Source organism: Eschrichtius robustus, chromosome 2, assembly GCF_028021215.1.
Source record: "Eschrichtius robustus isolate mEscRob2 chromosome 2, mEscRob2.pri, whole genome shotgun sequence".
Lineage (NCBI taxonomy): Eukaryota > Metazoa > Chordata > Mammalia > Artiodactyla > Eschrichtiidae > Eschrichtius > Eschrichtius robustus.
In genome coordinates this window covers 169,494,548-169,510,668 of record NC_090825.1, presented here as the reverse complement: position 1 = coordinate 169,510,668, position 16,121 = coordinate 169,494,548, and the positions used below count along the sequence as shown (strand labels likewise).

The following is a 16,121-nucleotide window of genomic DNA, read 5'->3' as shown; positions in this document are numbered from 1 at the left end:
TCAAAGCCACCCACAGCCTCTGGATCTTTAAAAAGAAACATAAGTGGGAGAAGTAGGTCGCCCCTGCAGCAGCTCAGCCTCTATTCTGGAGTATCAGGAGGCAGAGGGAGCTGATGGAGTCCCAGCACCTCCTTTCACTGAGCTCACCTGCCCTGACCTTGGGAAAGTCTGAAGAGGGAGGACAATCAAATTCAGGTTTTGGTCAGTCACACAGTCCCAGCTTCAAACTATTCTGGTGTCTGTTTGCTGTGTGATCTTGGGCAAGTCATTTAGCCTTTCTGTGGTTCAGGTTCTTCATCTATAAAGTAGGGATAAAATACTGAAACTCCTTGTAGAGTGAAGTTCTAAAGTAAGGGCAATGTTCATACAGCCATCGTTAACTCTGACAATCAAAGTGGCTGTTATTGCTTCTCTAGGTGAAGCAATTGGCTTGTGTTTGGGGACCGTGTTTGAGAAATACCTTGATAGGAAGGTGCAGTGTGATGAGATGCTCAGTCAGGGAGGCTGCTGTAAACTGAGAGGTGTTTGTCTCCCATCTCAGATTCACGGTTGGGCATCAGTTCTTTGAGTTTCTTTTTTGCACTGAGCGCTTCTAGTTGAAGTAAGTTTGCCGTGCACAGCGCTGTTGTGTACACTGACAGGAAGTAGGTGCATAATAAATACGGGGAAAAAAAATTTTTTTTTTTTGATTTTCGATTCAGTACTGAAATTCACCATCTGGGAAGAGGAAGAAAGACTTGTGATCACACGAGGGCCAATACTGTGGACTATCCAGGCAGCAGGGGTTACATTATTCGGCCCGGACTCCTCTCTCCCCCGAGGCCTGCTCGGGGCCGTTGGACGCTAGACATATTAAAAGTAGGGGGTGAGCATTAACAAATTCTCTCCTGCATCTCCAACTCGCTCCCCACCTGACCCTTGTCTGAGGCAACCCCCAACCGTGAGCAGAAAACTCCTACGGTTCGCATCCTCTCCCGAAACCTCCAGATCCCGTCCCAGCCCCTCAGCCTCATTCTTCCTTCTGCTCAACGCCCAACTCTGGGGGGCTCTCCAACCCCTCAGATTTCGAGTCTCGGCCAGAGACCGTAAGCGCGGCGACGCGGGCGCACGGCAAGATGGGACTTGTAGTTCTAGGCCCTCATGATGCGCGAGGGAAGACCATTGCGCATGCGAAGGCGGCGGCCTTCCGCACGTGTCCCTCAAACCGGTTTCCTGTCTAGCGGAGCCGGCTGAGGTGGGAATCCGGTCTGCTACTTTAGGGATCCCAACTCCTGAAGTGGAGTTTGGCGCCAGCTGACCCTTCCCAAAACCCTGGCGGCCCCAGTATTCGGCAAGAGAGGCCTTAGGTACCTGTTTTTCATGAATGAACGGAGCCAGGACTGACTTTGCCAATGGCAAGTGGACTGAGAAAACTGTCCCCCTCCTCCAGGCTGGGGCAAGAATTGACCTGTGCCTCTCCCGAGGCCAAAACGTCCCTCAGGGCAGGGCTGGGTTGTTCTTTGGGATTAGAGCCCTAGTTGATTCAGTAAATTCAGTAAATATTGGTTTAGGGAGGGGCCAGATACAGTAAAAGGACGGCCTTGAGCCTCGGAGTAAAAGCCACGTTTTTGAACAATTTACTGCAGGTCTTGTAATGCTTAACTTGGATTATCTCTAACCCAGCAAACTATTCTTATACCCATTCGACAAATGGGGAAACTAAAGCTCCGAGGGGCAGAAGGTCGCCCAGCTTTGTCAGGAGGGCGGAGACGTGGGGAGGGGGGAACGGGGACGCTCATGCTCCTCCCTACTCCACTTTACTCTTAAGAGAAAGAAAAGGGGTGCCCTACTTTGTCCTCAGACGGCGCAAGAATCACGGAATGTCTTTTTTCATCTTCCTTCCCTTACCTAAATTTCCTTAACTGTTTCACTTCATTCAGCCTCAGGGATCGAAAGGAGATAGGCCTTTTGCTCTAGCGTTTATTTTATTAGTTCATTTCGTTTAAAATTTTATATCCTCGTGGGTTTTTTTTTTCCCATATCCTTTTAAAAGTTGTCAAACAGTACTGAAAAATAAATAACGCAAAATATGGCAGAGGCTTCTTCAGGAACCCAGCCCGTCTCAGGCACTCCCTTTGTCTGGCTTTCCCTCCTTTGTCTCGGGTATAATGTCCATCCCAGGCTCAGTCCCCTCCACTCTTTCTCTGCACGCACATGTACTCCTCCCAAGTACCGTCTGGATGGAGGGAGGAAGGCACAGCTCAATTCTGAGAGGAGGGGGGTGACAAAGGCGCAGGTGGCTCTGACTGAAGGGTGTCCGGGTCCACCATACACCAAAAAGTCCCACGCGCCACCAAACTCCTAGTTCCAGAAAAGAGCTCCTGTCAGGCCAGCGTGAGACAGGCTGAGAAAACGAGATGGTGGGAGGACCGGCCGGCCAGAGAGGGCTAGAGAGCATGCATCTCTTCGGTCACGTGACCCGGCCTCCGCGGGGCCTAGGTCTCCCGGTGCCAGGCCACGTGTGACGGCTGCTTCTCCTGATTGGCTCTTCTAGGCCAGTTTGAACGGCGTACGGAAGCCTCTGCGGTTCATATACGGCCGCGTTTTTTTTTTTTCCTTTTTTTTTTTTTTGCTCCCTCTCTTTGGCTCCCTCCTTCCTCGCGACTCTCAGGAGAAGCCGCGGCTTAAGGCCCCGCTGCTGCTGCCCGAGGCCGGGTAAGTGAGCCTCACTCGGACCCTAACCGGCTGGGCCCCGGCTTGCGTCGACCCCCGCAGGGCTTCAGGCCTGCGCGGCGCGCGGCCCGGGCGTCGGGGCCGCGCCTGACCGAGAAAGGCCGAGAACCCGGTTGGGCCCGATTGAGGAGGCAGCGAGAATGGGCCGGGGCGGGGGAGGGGGGAACCGAGCCGGGCTTAGGGGGTGGGGCCTCGGAACCGGGCCAGGTCCCGGTGCCGCGAGAATCGGGTCAGTGGGGCGGCTGGGGTCGGGCTGGAGGGGCTCTGATTGGGGGAATCGTATGGGGACTGCTTAGGGACAGATTGGGGGACGTCGCGAGGATCGGGTGTGTGTAGGGGGCTGTTTCGATGGGGCATGGTTGGGTCTGACTGGGGGAGGCCGCACTGAAAAGTTGGGGGGTTGCTTGTTGGACCCTGATAGGGAAAGGGCTTCAGACTTCGGCCTAGAGGGCTTTTCTGGGTCTGACTGCGAGGCGTCGCTGGGATCAGTTGGAGGAAATGCCCCGGGGGGTGTTCGGCCAGGTCTAATTGTGGGGAGCCGCAGGGACCGGACGAAGAGGGTTTTCGGTTCGAGGTGGTGGGAGGCTTGGTCGAACTTGATTGGGGGAAGCAGCAGTGACCCGTCAGCGGGAGTTAATGCTGCTGACTGGGGCGGGGGGTTGGAGCGCTGTGGGGGGAGGCTTTGCCAGACCTGATTGAGGAAGCGACAGGGACCCGTCCAGGGGCCTTCTGTCGCCGGATAGGTGGACTTGGTTGACTCTCCTGCGGAGAGGCATCAGGGACCTGTCTGGAGAGTGCTTTGGGTCTGATTAGGGGGAATCGCTGGACTGCGTGCCGGCACGGGAGAGACCACGGGGGCTGGGGCGCTATCGTGTTCTGGGGCAGGGCCCCTGGATGGGGAGGTGGCTGGGCCCTCGCCTAGCGGCTTCGAGGGAAGTGGAAGCCTTAGGGTCCGCAGCCGAGGGCGGCGGCATGGGCCGCGGTGGGATGAAGGCCCAGTGTTGGGTGGGATGAGGATCCGCCGGGTCCCGTCGCCACCTCGCATGGCCCGCTTCCACGTACCCCCGCCCGCTCTCCCGAGCCCGCGACTGCGCGGCCGTGGATGGCGCAGCTGGCGGGGACCCCGCACTTGGGCGGGCGTGGATCGGCGGCCTCCCCCTGTCCGCCGAGGACGCTCCCGCCCTGCTACTGCCGCCACCACCTCTGCGGGGGCTCAGCCTGGGACTCACACGGAGCCCCTGGGATCTAGCGCTGATCCTGGCCCCTACCCCCGCAGTTCACCTTGCGCCATGGACTGGCAGCCAGACGAGCAGGGCCTGCAGCAGGTCCTGCAGCTGCTCAAAGACTCGCAGTCGCCCAACACAGCCACGCAGCGCATCGTGCAGGATGTATCCTTCCTTCCTTCCGGGTCTGGGGGGACGGGGCAGACATCTGCAGCTCCTGAAGGCCAGAGAGGAAGGGGTCTACTCCCTAATTCTTAGACTCTTTCTGCTGTGGCAGGAGCAGGCCTTGGCAGAGAATTAAGGATTAGGATTCTTGGGTCCCATTCCTAGAGGAAAATGTGGCCCGGCAGGAGAAGGGGACACTTTTAGCTGGCGCTTGGCTTTAGTTGAGTTTCATGGGTAAAATTTCCTTTTTTCAATTGGTCATTTAAAATGCTATAAGTTAAACTTTTAAATTATTTAAACCATTAGTAAGTTTCACTTCAAAGTGTGAGTTCCCTTCTTTTTTGTTTTTAAAAAAAGCATGTAACATTGGATTGCTAGTGAGTGGAGCTGCTAACTTCCTAGAGAGCTGAGTTTGCTAACCCTCTCCTGCTCTGGCCAGATCTTCAGGAGTGGTGGGAAGCTTAGGCATGCTCCCCCACCCGCTGTATGAATCTCATGTGCCTGAAATGCTGTGTTATTCTGGGCATGGGGGTTGACAGATGGGGTTCCAGGAGCTGGTTGCCTGGTCCCCATAGTCAGAAGTAGTATCAGCTATATGGCAGTAAGGGGGCTCTGCCTGGGGAAGACCTCTGTCTCCCAAGACTCTTAACAACCTAGCAGAAACTCAAACAACTGAACCAGTTTCCCGACTTCAACAACTACCTGATATTCGTCCTGACCAGACTCAAGTCGGAAGGTATGCCCTTGGTGCCCCTCCACACAAGCCTGACCCCACTTTCTCCCTTGTGGTTCCCTAAGCCTCAGCCCTCTTCCCCCAGATGAGCCAACTCGCTCTCTCAGTGGCCTTATCCTCAAGAACAACGTGAAGGCACACTACCAGAGCTTTCCACCACCTGTGGCCGACTTCATCAAACAGGAATGTCTCAACAACATCGGTGATGCCTCCTCGCTCATCCGGGCCACCATAGGTAAGAGGGTGCAGCGGGAGTCAGCCTGTGACGATGCCCTGAGCTGTCACTCTTGGCCAAGAAACTTCTCAGTGTGTTAAGGATATTGATTCACTGAATGTTCCAGCACCGTGGATGGTAGTGTAGTACTGTTATTACTGCCATTTTACAGATGAGAAAACTGAGGCACATAGATGTTAAGGGATTTGCCTGGCAAGTAGCAGAGCTCAGAAGTGACTAGGTCAGGTCCATGCTCTGAACCATTCCCTCCTGAAACAGCTGTTCTCACTTCTGAGAACAGAACCTAGATGGCTTCTCCCTCACCTCCTCAGGTCTTTGCTCAGATATCAAGGAGTCATCTAGTAAGGCCTTCTCTAGCCACCCAATTAAAAATTGCTACCCTCATTCTCAGCACTTGCTAACCATCTTCTCTGCTTTATTTCCTCCCTTATCTCTTGGCATCTAGCTGCCCAGGTCTTTTGCTGATTTATCTTTACCTCACAGCCTCCCTCACTAGATAGTCAGGTCCCAAGGGCAGGGATTTTGTGTTTAGTTCTGTGCTGCATCCCAGGGCCTGAAACAGGGCTGGCTCACAGTAAGACTCAGAGGATCTCAAAGAGTGTGTAGGGTTACAGGGGGGTTGCGCACAGAAAGTGTGTGTGCTGGAGTGAGTGAGCAGCAAGGAGGGCTGGGGCGCCAGGCAGGCCCACACCCAGCCTGAGGCAGCGTCCTTTCCTGGCCGCCCCAGGCATTCTCATCACCACCATCGCTTCCAAGGGCGAGCTGCAGATGTGGCCCGAGCTGCTGCCCCAGCTGTGCAACCTACTCAACTCGGAGGATTACAACACTTGTGAGGTAGGGGACGAGCCATGGCCTGCCTGCCTAAGCGGGAGCTGGGGCCAGACCGGGACCCACACCCATGTGCCTGCTCCCCTCCACTCAGGGAGCCTTCGGAGCCCTGCAGAAGATCTGCGAAGACTCATCCGAACTTCTGGACAGCGATGCCCTCAACAGGCCCCTCAACATCATGATTCCCAAGTTCCTACAGTTCTTCAAGCACTGCAGCCCCAAGATCCGGTGGGTGCGGCTCCCCAGGGGTCTGCAGGGGGCCTGGAGCAGTTGGGACGGGTGGGGTCAGGGGTGACCCATGTGCTGCCTGCCCCCTGCCAGGTCCCATGCCATCGCCTGTGTGAATCAGTTTATCATGGACCGGGCCCAGGCACTGATGGACAACATCGACACCTTCATCGAGGTGGGCCACTGGGCTGGGGAGGGGAGCAGGGGGAGGGCCGAGGGCCAAGGGCCCAGCCGCAGCTGACCCCGGCTTCCCTGCAGCATCTGTTCGCCCTGGCTGTGGATGATGACCCTGAGGTGCGGAAGAACGTGTGCCGTGCACTGGTGATGCTGCTGGAAGTGCGCATCGACAGGCTCATCCCCCACATGCACAGCATTATCCAGGTGCGCCTGGCCAGGGCCAGCCCGCGTGTGCGCTCAGGGGTGGGAGGCAGGTGGGGAGCCGCCCCTAGCCGGGCCAGGCCTTAGCCTTTCTCCCATCCCACCCCAGTACATGCTGCAGAGGACCCAGGACCACGATGAGAACGTGGCCCTTGAGGCCTGCGAGTTCTGGCTGACACTGGCCGAGCAGCCCATCTGCAAGGAAGTCCTGGCCTCCCACCTGGTCCAGTGAGTGCTGCTTCTGCCCTCTGTCCCACCCCAGCCTCCACCCCTTGCCATGCCTATGCCTCTCCTTCTGGTCAGCTCCTGCGCTAGCCTCAGTCCACATCTTGTATCTCGGTTTAGTTTTATTCCTGTGCACGTTTATTTTGCAAACGATAAGTATGTAGCTTTAATGACTTAAAAATTAGGTTGTTACAGGTGGAAAAAAGTGAAGAGTCAACAGAGGCTTTGGGCATAGCTGGATGCAGGCGCTCAAAGGATGTGAAAGGCGTCCGTCTGGTCTCAGATCTACTTCCTCTATGTTGACTTTGTTCTCAGGCACAGCCTTCCCTCGTCGTAGTACTGTGGCCTTCTGCAGCCTTCCAGCTCAGGAGCCTCAGAGTAAAGAAATGCTCTCTCAACCAGTATCTCCGCAAAAGTCCTAGGGCTGATCCTCCTTGACCAACTTGGATCACTTTTCTATCCCCGAGTCAGTGAGGGCTGTAACCAAAATCTCCGATCCCGAGGTGCATAGGCTCCAGCTGAGGGGGCAGGCTGCTCTGCCTGTTTGGTCCCCTAACCAGGCCGCATCCTAGGGAAGTGCCTGGTGACAGGGCCACACGTCCCTGCTTTATGGTGTGCTAGGGGTCAGGCACTGTTCCAAGCTTCTCAGTGTATTCAGGGGTCGGGAATTCACTGAGTGGCCAGGGGTCTGGGTCCAGAGCCTTCCTGTGGAGCTAGGAGTAGTGTCAGCTCTGACCCAGTCACAGTGGCTGAGACTCGGCTGAGATAGTACCCGCTAAGGGAAATGAATGGGTGTAGGAGAAGCAGGAGCAGCGTGTACAGTCTGCTCCTTGGCTCCCTGACCTCCTCCCCTCACCTCTGCTTCCCTCTTCCCCAGGCTGTAAGCCCCCTCTGGGGCCCCTGCATCCTGATTAACAGCCTGTCTTCCAACAGGTTGATCCCTATCCTGGTAAACGGGATGAAGTACTCAGAAATCGACATCATCCTGCTCAAGGTTAGTTAGGGCTGACCACCAGGCACAGGCAGGTGGATGAAGGCTGGGGCACTGGGGATGGGGGCCTCTGTGGTGCTTAGCCATCTGCCTGGCTCCACAGGGGGATGTGGAGGAGGATGAGGCCGTCCCCGACAGCGAGCAGGATATCAAGCCACGTTTCCATAAGTCACGCACGGTGACGCTGCCCCATGAGGCTGAGCGGCCTGATGGCTCTGAGGACGCAGAGGATGATGACGACGATGATGCTTTGTCCGACTGGAATCTGAGTAAGTGGCCTGGCCTGGGGAGAGAAGGGGCAAGGAGGGGGCAGCAAGCCCTGGGCTCCCCTCTCAGGAGGTAATCAGAAGCCTATACGGAGCAAGTCATGAAGATTCTAATCATGGTCTCTGATCCCGGGGGGTACAGAGAGGAGGGCTGGTGGCCTGCCTGATGTGCCTCCCTGAGCCTGCCGCCCCTCCCCCCCCATTTCCCCTCCCACCCCAGGGAAGTGCTCGGCGGCCGCACTGGACGTCCTGGCTAACGTCTTCCGGGAGGAACTGCTGCCCCACCTACTTCCCCTGCTCAAGGGCCTCCTCTTCCACCCCGAGTGGGTGGTCAAGGAGTCGGGCATCCTGGTGCTGGGCGCCATTGCTGAGGGTAAGTGACCTGCCAGCCTGGCTGCGCCTGACCTCTGATCCTCACACTGGTGTGAGACTGGGGCTGGCCCAGGCAGGCTTGTGCGGGGTGACGCCATCCCCAGGTTCTCTCCAGAGGCCTGCTCACCCCACTCCAAACAGCTCTGGGATTTGAATGTTCCCTTCAGCCTGTGGGCCTGAAAGGGACCCCCGAAAGCAAGCTCTCTCCTTAATTCTCATGGACAGGCCGTAAGCATACTTACAGCAACGATAATAAGAACAGGCACTTCCGCAGTGCTTGCCCCACAGCAGGCAGCCCCGTCCTGCGGGCTCACTACCCCCTGAGGAGGTGGGTTTCTTAGATGGGGGAACTAAGGTGCAGAGAGAAGTAATGGCACTTCCCTCGTCACCCAGAGTGAAGCCGGGCCTCAAACCTGCTCTGGCTGCGAGGCTGGCCTACCGGAGTCAGAAGTGTGCGGCGGTATTTCCTTAAACTTCACACGGTGTGCTTGTGCTGTATTGACACGGTTTCCAGGTTCCCCTTGTCCCGATGGATGGGGTGTACAGCGTGAACTACCAGAGGGCTTTGCAGAACTGTTACAGGCATCACACACGACCCCCTCAGCATCCAGGCCTGCTAGAACAAGCAGAGAGGGCAGCAGGAGCCCTCACCCTGGAGAGCTTTTCAGAGTTGTCTAAGGAAATGTTTCCTCATATAATAAGTAATGTGTCTTACGTTAACAGGACACATAACACGTTACACAATGCACGTATGTATGTTCATAGACTATGTGAAGTGTTCTGCATATATAATGGGAAAAGATCTCAAGGAACTGACCCTAAAGTGGTAAAAATAGATCTCAGGGCTTGGGATTATCAGAGGGTGTGCTGTTTATTATATGTGTTCTGTAATGAAAAGAGAGACATGGTTAAGGGTTTTTAAAAAGAGAAGATGTAAAGTAGAAAAAAGTCACAAACATCCAAGAAAGGTTTCAAAGGAAAGGTCCTTTCTGTCCATCTGGGTTGTTACTGCCCATAAAGCCCAAGTCAGCGTGCAGCCTGGCCATCTATGAATGAACCAGTGACCAGGTAAAAACATCACAAGCCCTGCAATGGGGTGGAGCTGATGCAAAGTCTTGCTCTGATGCCGTTTCCCATCCCCACCCTGCCTTTCACTGGCTCTGTGACTCTGAGCCAGTTACTTAACCTCCAAGCCTCAGTTTCCCCATCTGTCAGGTGCGGCTGATCTTCTCCCCAGGAGGGTGGATGTGGCCCGGCCCAGTTGGGCTCAGCCTTGCCTCTGTGCCGGCTCCTTGCAGGCTGCATGCAGGGCATGGTGCCCTACCTGCCAGAGCTGATCCCGCACCTCATCCAGTGCTTATCGGACAAGAAGGCCCTGGTCCGCTCCATCGCCTGCTGGACCCTGAGCCGCTATGCCCACTGGGTGGTCAGCCAGCCCCCTGACATGCACCTCAAGCCTCTGATGACGGAGCTGCTCAAGCGCATCCTGGATGGCAACAAGAGGGTACAGGAGGCGGCCTGCAGGTGACCCTCGACCCCTGCCCCCACAGCCCTCACCTCACCCGGCCCCACTGGCTGCTCTCTGGGAAGTGATGATACTCATGACCCCTGACATTGCGCTGATTTCTCACGTATTCGTACTGGCTGATCCCGAGCGCACCCTCCCTGACCCCACTCAGAGCCCAGCCCCGCCTGCGGCTGCCTGCTAAACCCCTCCCCCCTTCCAGTGCCTTCGCCACCCTGGAGGAGGAGGCCTGCACGGAGCTGGTGCCTTACCTCAGCTACATCCTGGACACCCTCGTTTTTGCCTTCGGCAAGTACCAGCACAAGAACCTGCTCATCCTCTACGATGCCATCGGCACCCTGGCCGACTCTGTGGGCCACCACCTCAACCAGCCGGTGAGACCCCACAGCGGCTCCCTCCTCCCGATCCCTGTGCCCCTTGGCATCCGGTGACCTGGCGGCGACCCGTGTCGCACGCCAGGGACGTGGCCATGACCTCGACAGGCAGACAGACAGACCCGGCCCCAGCCCTCGCCCTGCTCCCAGTCTAGTGGGGGAGACAGACAGTTATGAGACAGCGTGGTAAGTGCTGTGCCGGGGGAGCTCAGGGGCCTGCGGGAAGCAGGAAGCGCTGACTCAGGCTCCGAGGGGCAGGAGGGGGGCGGGGGTGGGGCTCGGGATGGGTGAGAAGGGAGTGAACTAGAAGGGCCTGGAGGTCTGGCTGGATGGCGAGGCCTCGCAAGGCCTCATGAACCAAAGCGAGGAGCCTAGACCTCATTGCTCAGATGACGGGCACCTCTGAGTCACAGGGAGCCCTGCTGGTTCCCAGGCCACCACCCATACCCAGAGAGCCCCAACTTCCTGCTCCCCTTCCAGGAATACATCCAGAAGCTGATGCCTCCGCTGATCCAGAAGTGGAACGAGCTCAAGGATGAAGACAAGGACCTCTTCCCTCTGCTGGAGGTGGGTGAGCTCCAGGCCCTCTCCCGAGGCTCCGTCCCACCCACCTGAGCTCACCTCTCCTGCCCTCCTCCCCTCCAGTGCCTGTCATCAGTGGCCACCGCCCTGCAGAGTGGCTTCCTGCCCTACTGCGAGCCCGTCTACCAGCGCTGCGTTACCCTGGTGCAGAAGACGCTGGCCCAGGCCATGGTGAGCCTCCCTCCACCACCACCCCACCACCCGCTCCTCTGCTGCTGCCCCAGCCTGGGCCCACTCCCCTCACCTGCCTGCCCCCTTCTGTGCCCAGATGTACACCCAGCACCCTGAGCAGTACGAGGCCCCTGACAAGGACTTCATGATCGTGGCGCTAGACCTGCTCAGCGGCCTGGCTGAGGGCCTGGGCGGGCACGTGGAGCAGCTGGTAGCCCGCAGCAACATCATGACACTGCTCTTTCAGTGCATGCAGGTGGGTGGGCCCCTCGCAGGCCTCTAAGTGGACAATGGTGACACCCAGCAGCCTTTGTGGGCTGCCTTGGGTGGACTCAGGGCCTTGGTTATGCCCTGAGGACATCAGGGAGAAAGGACCTGTTAAAAAAAAAAGCTTGTAATTATTTTTAAAAGTGATTCAAATAAGACATGTAAAATCTCATTGAAAAACCCAACAATGTAGGAAATTAAAAAGTAGAAAATAGGAAATGTGAAAGCACAAGCCCCTCCAATACCGCGCCCCTACCCCCCAGCGTACTGAGGATGGGCAGCAGTTCCAAGTGCTCTCTTCTGTCGTGGTACCCTGAGCTGGGCATTCTCGTTCACATGCCCCCTGAGTCCCAGATGTACGGATGGGGCCTGCAGCCTTGGCACTGGGAAGTGGCAGGGTCAGGTCATGCTCCAGGAACTGTTCCCTTAGCTGCCCTGCTCTGAGGGGTTAAGCTGGGATCCCGGCTGTTTGGGGGAAGGGGAGCCCGGCCACGCTGACCCTGTTCCAACCCCCAGGACTCGATGCCTGAGGTCCGGCAGAGCTCCTTCGCCCTCCTGGGAGACCTCACGAAAGCCTGCTTCATCCATGTCAAGCCCTGTATCGGTACGACCCCCATTTCGTCCTTACCCCATGACCCCAGCCCTGGCCTCAAGTGATGGAGAGATGACCTGGGAGGACTGTGACCGAACTGGGGTGTATTCGTACTGTCTGATGGGGCCTGCCCCGCAAGTTTCCGAAGCTTACCCTGGCTGGCCCTCCTGCTCAGCACCCTTCTTTCTCCCTACCAGCTGAGTTCATGCCCATCCTGGGCACCAACCTGAACCCCGAGTTCATCTCTGTCTGCAACAATGCCACCTGGGCCATTGGCGAGATCTGCATGCAGATGGGTAAGTGCCCCACAGCTGGGCAGGCCCTGTCCCTCCCCATTGGCTTGTTCCCAGCCTGGGGGCAGGAGTCTGGCTCTGACTGACAGGTTCCCTCTAGAGGGCCCTGGTGCTCCTTGAGGAAGGCTCCAGTTGGCCAGGGACAAGGGGACACCTCTGAGCGTTTTCATCCGAGATGGGGACAAACGGCTGAAAGGCCATTTGTAATTGGCTTCTCCAAAGAGGCACAGGACAGGAGGCCTGTACTTACTGGACTACTTGTCACCTCCCTCCCCTCCAAGCAATTGGCTGAAAGGCCCCCTGGGATTGGTTGGGAGACTGTGACTGCTTCTCTGCTCTCTGCCTAACCCCACAGGGAGGCTGGGTAGTGTGGTCTCACCCTGGTGTCCAGCAGTGATGCCAGGGAAGCTTCTGGTGTTGGGAGGGTGTGGGTCTGTCTCTGGTTGGCCATGGGCCCTGGGCAGCAGATAGCCGGAGAAGGTTGCTTGCTCCCTCACTGGTTGGCCAGTGTCTGGATACAGCTAGGGTCAGTGTGGGTGGCGTGGGCTGTGTGGGGCTCTGACTGGCCTGTCCCCCAGGGGCAGAGATGCAGCCCTACGTGCAGATGGTCCTCAACAACCTGGTGGAGATCATTAACCGGCCCAACACGCCCAAGACGCTGCTGGAAAACACAGGTGGGCCCCAGGCCTGGGCCCTTGCCACCCCCTTGCCTGCCTCCTGGAGGTGGGGTATCCTGGCTGGGAGGGTAGCTGACAAGAGGCCTTGGGAAAGAACCAGGGAGGGTGACTGGAAGGGCCTGGAATGGGGCTATGGGAGGAGGCCTAAGAAAGATGTTGGCCTCGGGGGAGACCTGGGAGAGACCCAAGTGGGGTGGGGAGGAGACCCTGACCGGGCCAAGCTTGGGGGCCCAGGGAGCTAGCAGGAGCTATTCTCTTGGGGCCCGTGGGGCGGGGCTGGTGTCTCATGCTAGAGGCCCTGCCACGTACCGGGGCCGCTCGGGGTTGCAGGTCGCCTGACGAGTCCCTCTGCCATTCCAGCCATCACCATCGGCCGCCTGGGCTACGTGTGCCCACAGGAGGTGGCACCCATGCTGCAGCAGTTCATCCGGCCTTGGTGTGTGCCCACCTGTGTGGGGCCTGCCGTACGGTGGGCTGGGCGGTGGGGGGAGGGTGGGACAGGCCCGACCCAGTCCCTCGCCTGTGCCCGCCCAGCCCTACCCTGCCCACCCGTGGATGCCCGACCCAGCCCCACCGAGCCCTGATCTCCTGCTTCCCCCACGCCTCACAGATACATGTCCCATCCCAACCCCACCACCCACTGGCCCGCCGCTCCCCGCTGTCCCCCACAGATGTCCACCCTGCCCCAGGCCCACTGGCTGATTCCCCACTGCTTACCTTCCCCACAGGTGCACATCCCTCAGGAACATCAGGGACAATGAGGAGAAGGACTCGGCCTTCCGAGGCATCTGCATGATGATAGGCGTCAACCCCGGGGGTGTCGTGCAGGTTGGGGCAGCTGGGCTCTGAGGGAAGTTGCTGGGGCTGGGCTTGGACGGCCCCTCACGTGGGATCCGTCACGTTTCAGGACTTTATTTTCTTCTGCGACGCTGTAGCCTCCTGGGTGAGCCCGAAGGATGACCTTCGGGACATGTTTTATAAGGTAGGGCTCCCGCTTGGCCCTGATCTAGTCTCGGAAGGCGGCAGGGTGGGGAGAGACCGAGTTCGTCTTCATCTTGCTCCGCTCCGGGGCGCCCCTCACCCCCTCCCTCGCTGCAGATTCTCCATGGCTTCAAAGACCAAGTTGGGGAGGAAAACTGGCAGCAGTTCTCAGAGCAGTTCCCGCCGCTGCTTAAGGAGAGGCTAGCTGCCTTCTACGGGGTCTAGATGAGTACCGCGACTGCCAGGTGAGGAGGCCGTGTGCAGAGAGGGCTGGCGCTGTTGTGGGAGCCAAAGGGGCGCAGGCCCTGACCCCCTCCTCTCCTCACAGGTTTCTGTCTGCGTCGTCGTCAGAGGGGTTGCTGGGGAGCGCGCTGCGTCCAGAAGTCGCCGTGCCCTGGTCGAGGGGGGTTAGGGAGGAGTGAGTGGGACCCAAATCCAGACGCCCTCCCCGTCCATCTACCTGCCGTGCCCGGCCATAGGCCGGTCAGCGGGTGGGCAGGTGGGTGGGGCCTCCACGTTCATCCTATAAATGGGAGGGGGGTGGGACTTCTTGGCAGCAAGGGCCCCTTGCTCTAATTGGGGTCACCTCAGGCAGCCTACTTGGGCCAGCCACGTGTGGGAGGGAAGAATCAACACGGCCGACCAAATCCGGCTTAGGATGAGGCAAGGGAAAAGCAGGTGGGGAGGGGGGTCCTTGTAGAGACACGTACACTCACACGTACACACGTGGCTACACGCATGTGCGGGCGCTGCAGCCAGCCAGGCTGGGCCAGCCGCCCCACCATTTCCCCGACTGCATGGAGACAGTAGAATTAGTGAACCCCTGAGTTAACTCGTAAGGCCTTCCGTGTAACCTGCATCTAGAGTTTAAGAAGCTTCTGCTGTTTTGCCGGAATTGGCGGTGATTAGGGAGGGCTGGGTGGGTTGGGGATCTCCGCTGGGACCCTGGGGCGGGCGGGGTGGGGGGGAAGAGGACGGCCACCTTGGGGCCGCCCAGTCAGCACGCACACGCTTTGGACCTGCTCCGCACACTTCTTGCCAGCTCTGTGGCAGCCTCAGCCAGTGTGTCTCCCTCCTTGTCCCGTCCCAGCCAGAAGAGTGGGGACCACCGAAGTGGCCGGGGCTGGCCAGAGGTCACCCTTTTCTCCCTCCCCTGTGCTCCAGTGACTTTCGAAGATGCTGGGCTGGAACCTTTTCCCCCTGAGGAGAGTTGGGGGCAGCCAGAGCTGCTGACATCTACCCCTGTGTCTCTCCTTAAGCAAGTCTGTTTCAAAGGCAGTCCGTTTCTCTGCTTCCGAGAGCCCTCTTCCAGGCCTGGGTTTTAACACAAGGGCCAAGGCTGAGGCATTTAATTGACGGTGACAGAAAAGAAAGGCTTATGCTTTGCCAGCAAGAGGGAAACCGAAGGCTTGGAGGAAGGGAAGGGTGGTGTATTCCCTTACCCCGCTCTGGCCCTGGGACTTCCTGACCATCACAGCTCCCAGTAGGCCCCAAGACCCCACCAGATTGGGGTAGTGATCCTAGGGAAACTTCTGGGATTGGTTGGGGATGCAGTCACAGTGGGAGAGGCTCCCCTAGAGAGAGGGGGTGTGGTTACTTCCCAGTTGGCCTCAAAACTGAAACCAAGCCTTGAAGCCCCCTTAATGTTGTTTTCCTCTTCCCTGCTTTCTACTTCTCTGGGGGCCTCTTTTTGCGGTTTTGGGGGTTTGACTGGATTCCTGCATTCTGGGGCCTGCTCCATGCATCCCTGTCGAGCACTGGATCACACCCTCATCACAGCCCTGTGTCTCCTGTCAGACAGGGTCAGGCCCCACCTCTCTTCCAAGGGGCACTTGGTGCACATTCCATAAACTCAGCTGGTTCCCCCGCTGTGAAACTCCAGCAGGTCTCTGGAAGCCATTTGTAAAAAAAAAAAAGAAAAGAAAAAAAAATTAAATACCATTTAATTTTCTGGTAATTCCAGTTCTTTGGAGCATCCTCTGCTGGGTCTTGGGGTGTGTGGATTGGCTGTCTGATGGGATTGGTAACCCCTTCTCCATCCAGGATGGGGGGCCTCCACCCACCTTCAGGGAAGGGGAGCCTGGTTCTAGTTATCTTTTTTCGTTTTCTTTTTTTTTTTTTTTTTAATTAAGAAAACTATTTAATTTTTTAATTTATTTTTTGGTTGATTTTTGCACAACGAAGTTTCAGCTTCTCAACCTTTTCCCCTGCGCAGGGCTGCGGACCCTGACTGGCCTCGATCTGCAGTCCCTCTCGTTCCCACATCCCTCCTTCCCCCTCATCCTCTTCTTCCTGCGGGCTCC

At 57.6% G+C, this 16,121-nt stretch overlaps 1 protein-coding gene and 2 non-coding genes across 9 annotated transcripts; all 3 read left to right on the top strand.

Annotated features, from left to right (window-relative positions):
• Positions 1-2,586: 2,586 nt before the first annotated feature.
• Positions 2,587-16,121, top strand: TNPO2 (transportin 2). 7 transcript variants are annotated; one of them, XM_068536838.1, is made up of 26 exons: positions 2,587-2,694; positions 3,989-4,100; positions 4,761-4,836; positions 4,919-5,068; positions 5,796-5,902; positions 5,991-6,124; positions 6,218-6,299; positions 6,383-6,505; positions 6,612-6,730; positions 7,661-7,721; positions 7,822-7,987; positions 8,205-8,357; positions 9,655-9,880; positions 10,084-10,255; positions 10,736-10,822; positions 10,901-11,008; positions 11,106-11,264; positions 11,792-11,879; positions 12,065-12,163; positions 12,739-12,834; positions 13,198-13,273; positions 13,566-13,665; positions 13,745-13,819; positions 13,936-14,037; positions 14,147-14,317; positions 16,034-16,053. In XM_068536838.1, the coding sequence occupies exons 2-25, from the start codon at positions 4,002-4,004 to the stop codon at positions 14,228-14,230; spliced, it is 2,742 nt and encodes a 913-aa protein (XP_068392939.1). In that variant the 5' UTR covers positions 2,587-2,694; positions 3,989-4,001; the 3' UTR covers positions 14,231-14,317; positions 16,034-16,053. The 7 variants fall into 7 exon arrangements, with proteins under 7 accessions (XP_068392939.1, XP_068392937.1, XP_068392936.1 ...); XM_068536835.1 differs by having other exon boundaries at positions 2,590-2,694; positions 13,168-13,273; positions 13,936-14,063; positions 16,034-16,052; XM_068536834.1 differs by lacking the exon at positions 2,587-2,694 and adding an exon at positions 2,920-2,941 and having other exon boundaries at positions 13,168-13,273; positions 13,936-14,063; positions 16,034-16,052.
• LOC137760367 (small nucleolar RNA SNORD41) lies at positions 9,940-10,009 on the top strand. Its single transcript, XR_011073321.1, has one exon. It is a non-coding gene; the product is annotated as a small nucleolar RNA SNORD41 (small nucleolar RNA).
• LOC137760377 (small nucleolar RNA ZL2) lies at positions 11,921-11,995 on the top strand. The gene has a single exon (XR_011073330.1). It is a non-coding gene; the product is annotated as a small nucleolar RNA ZL2 (small nucleolar RNA).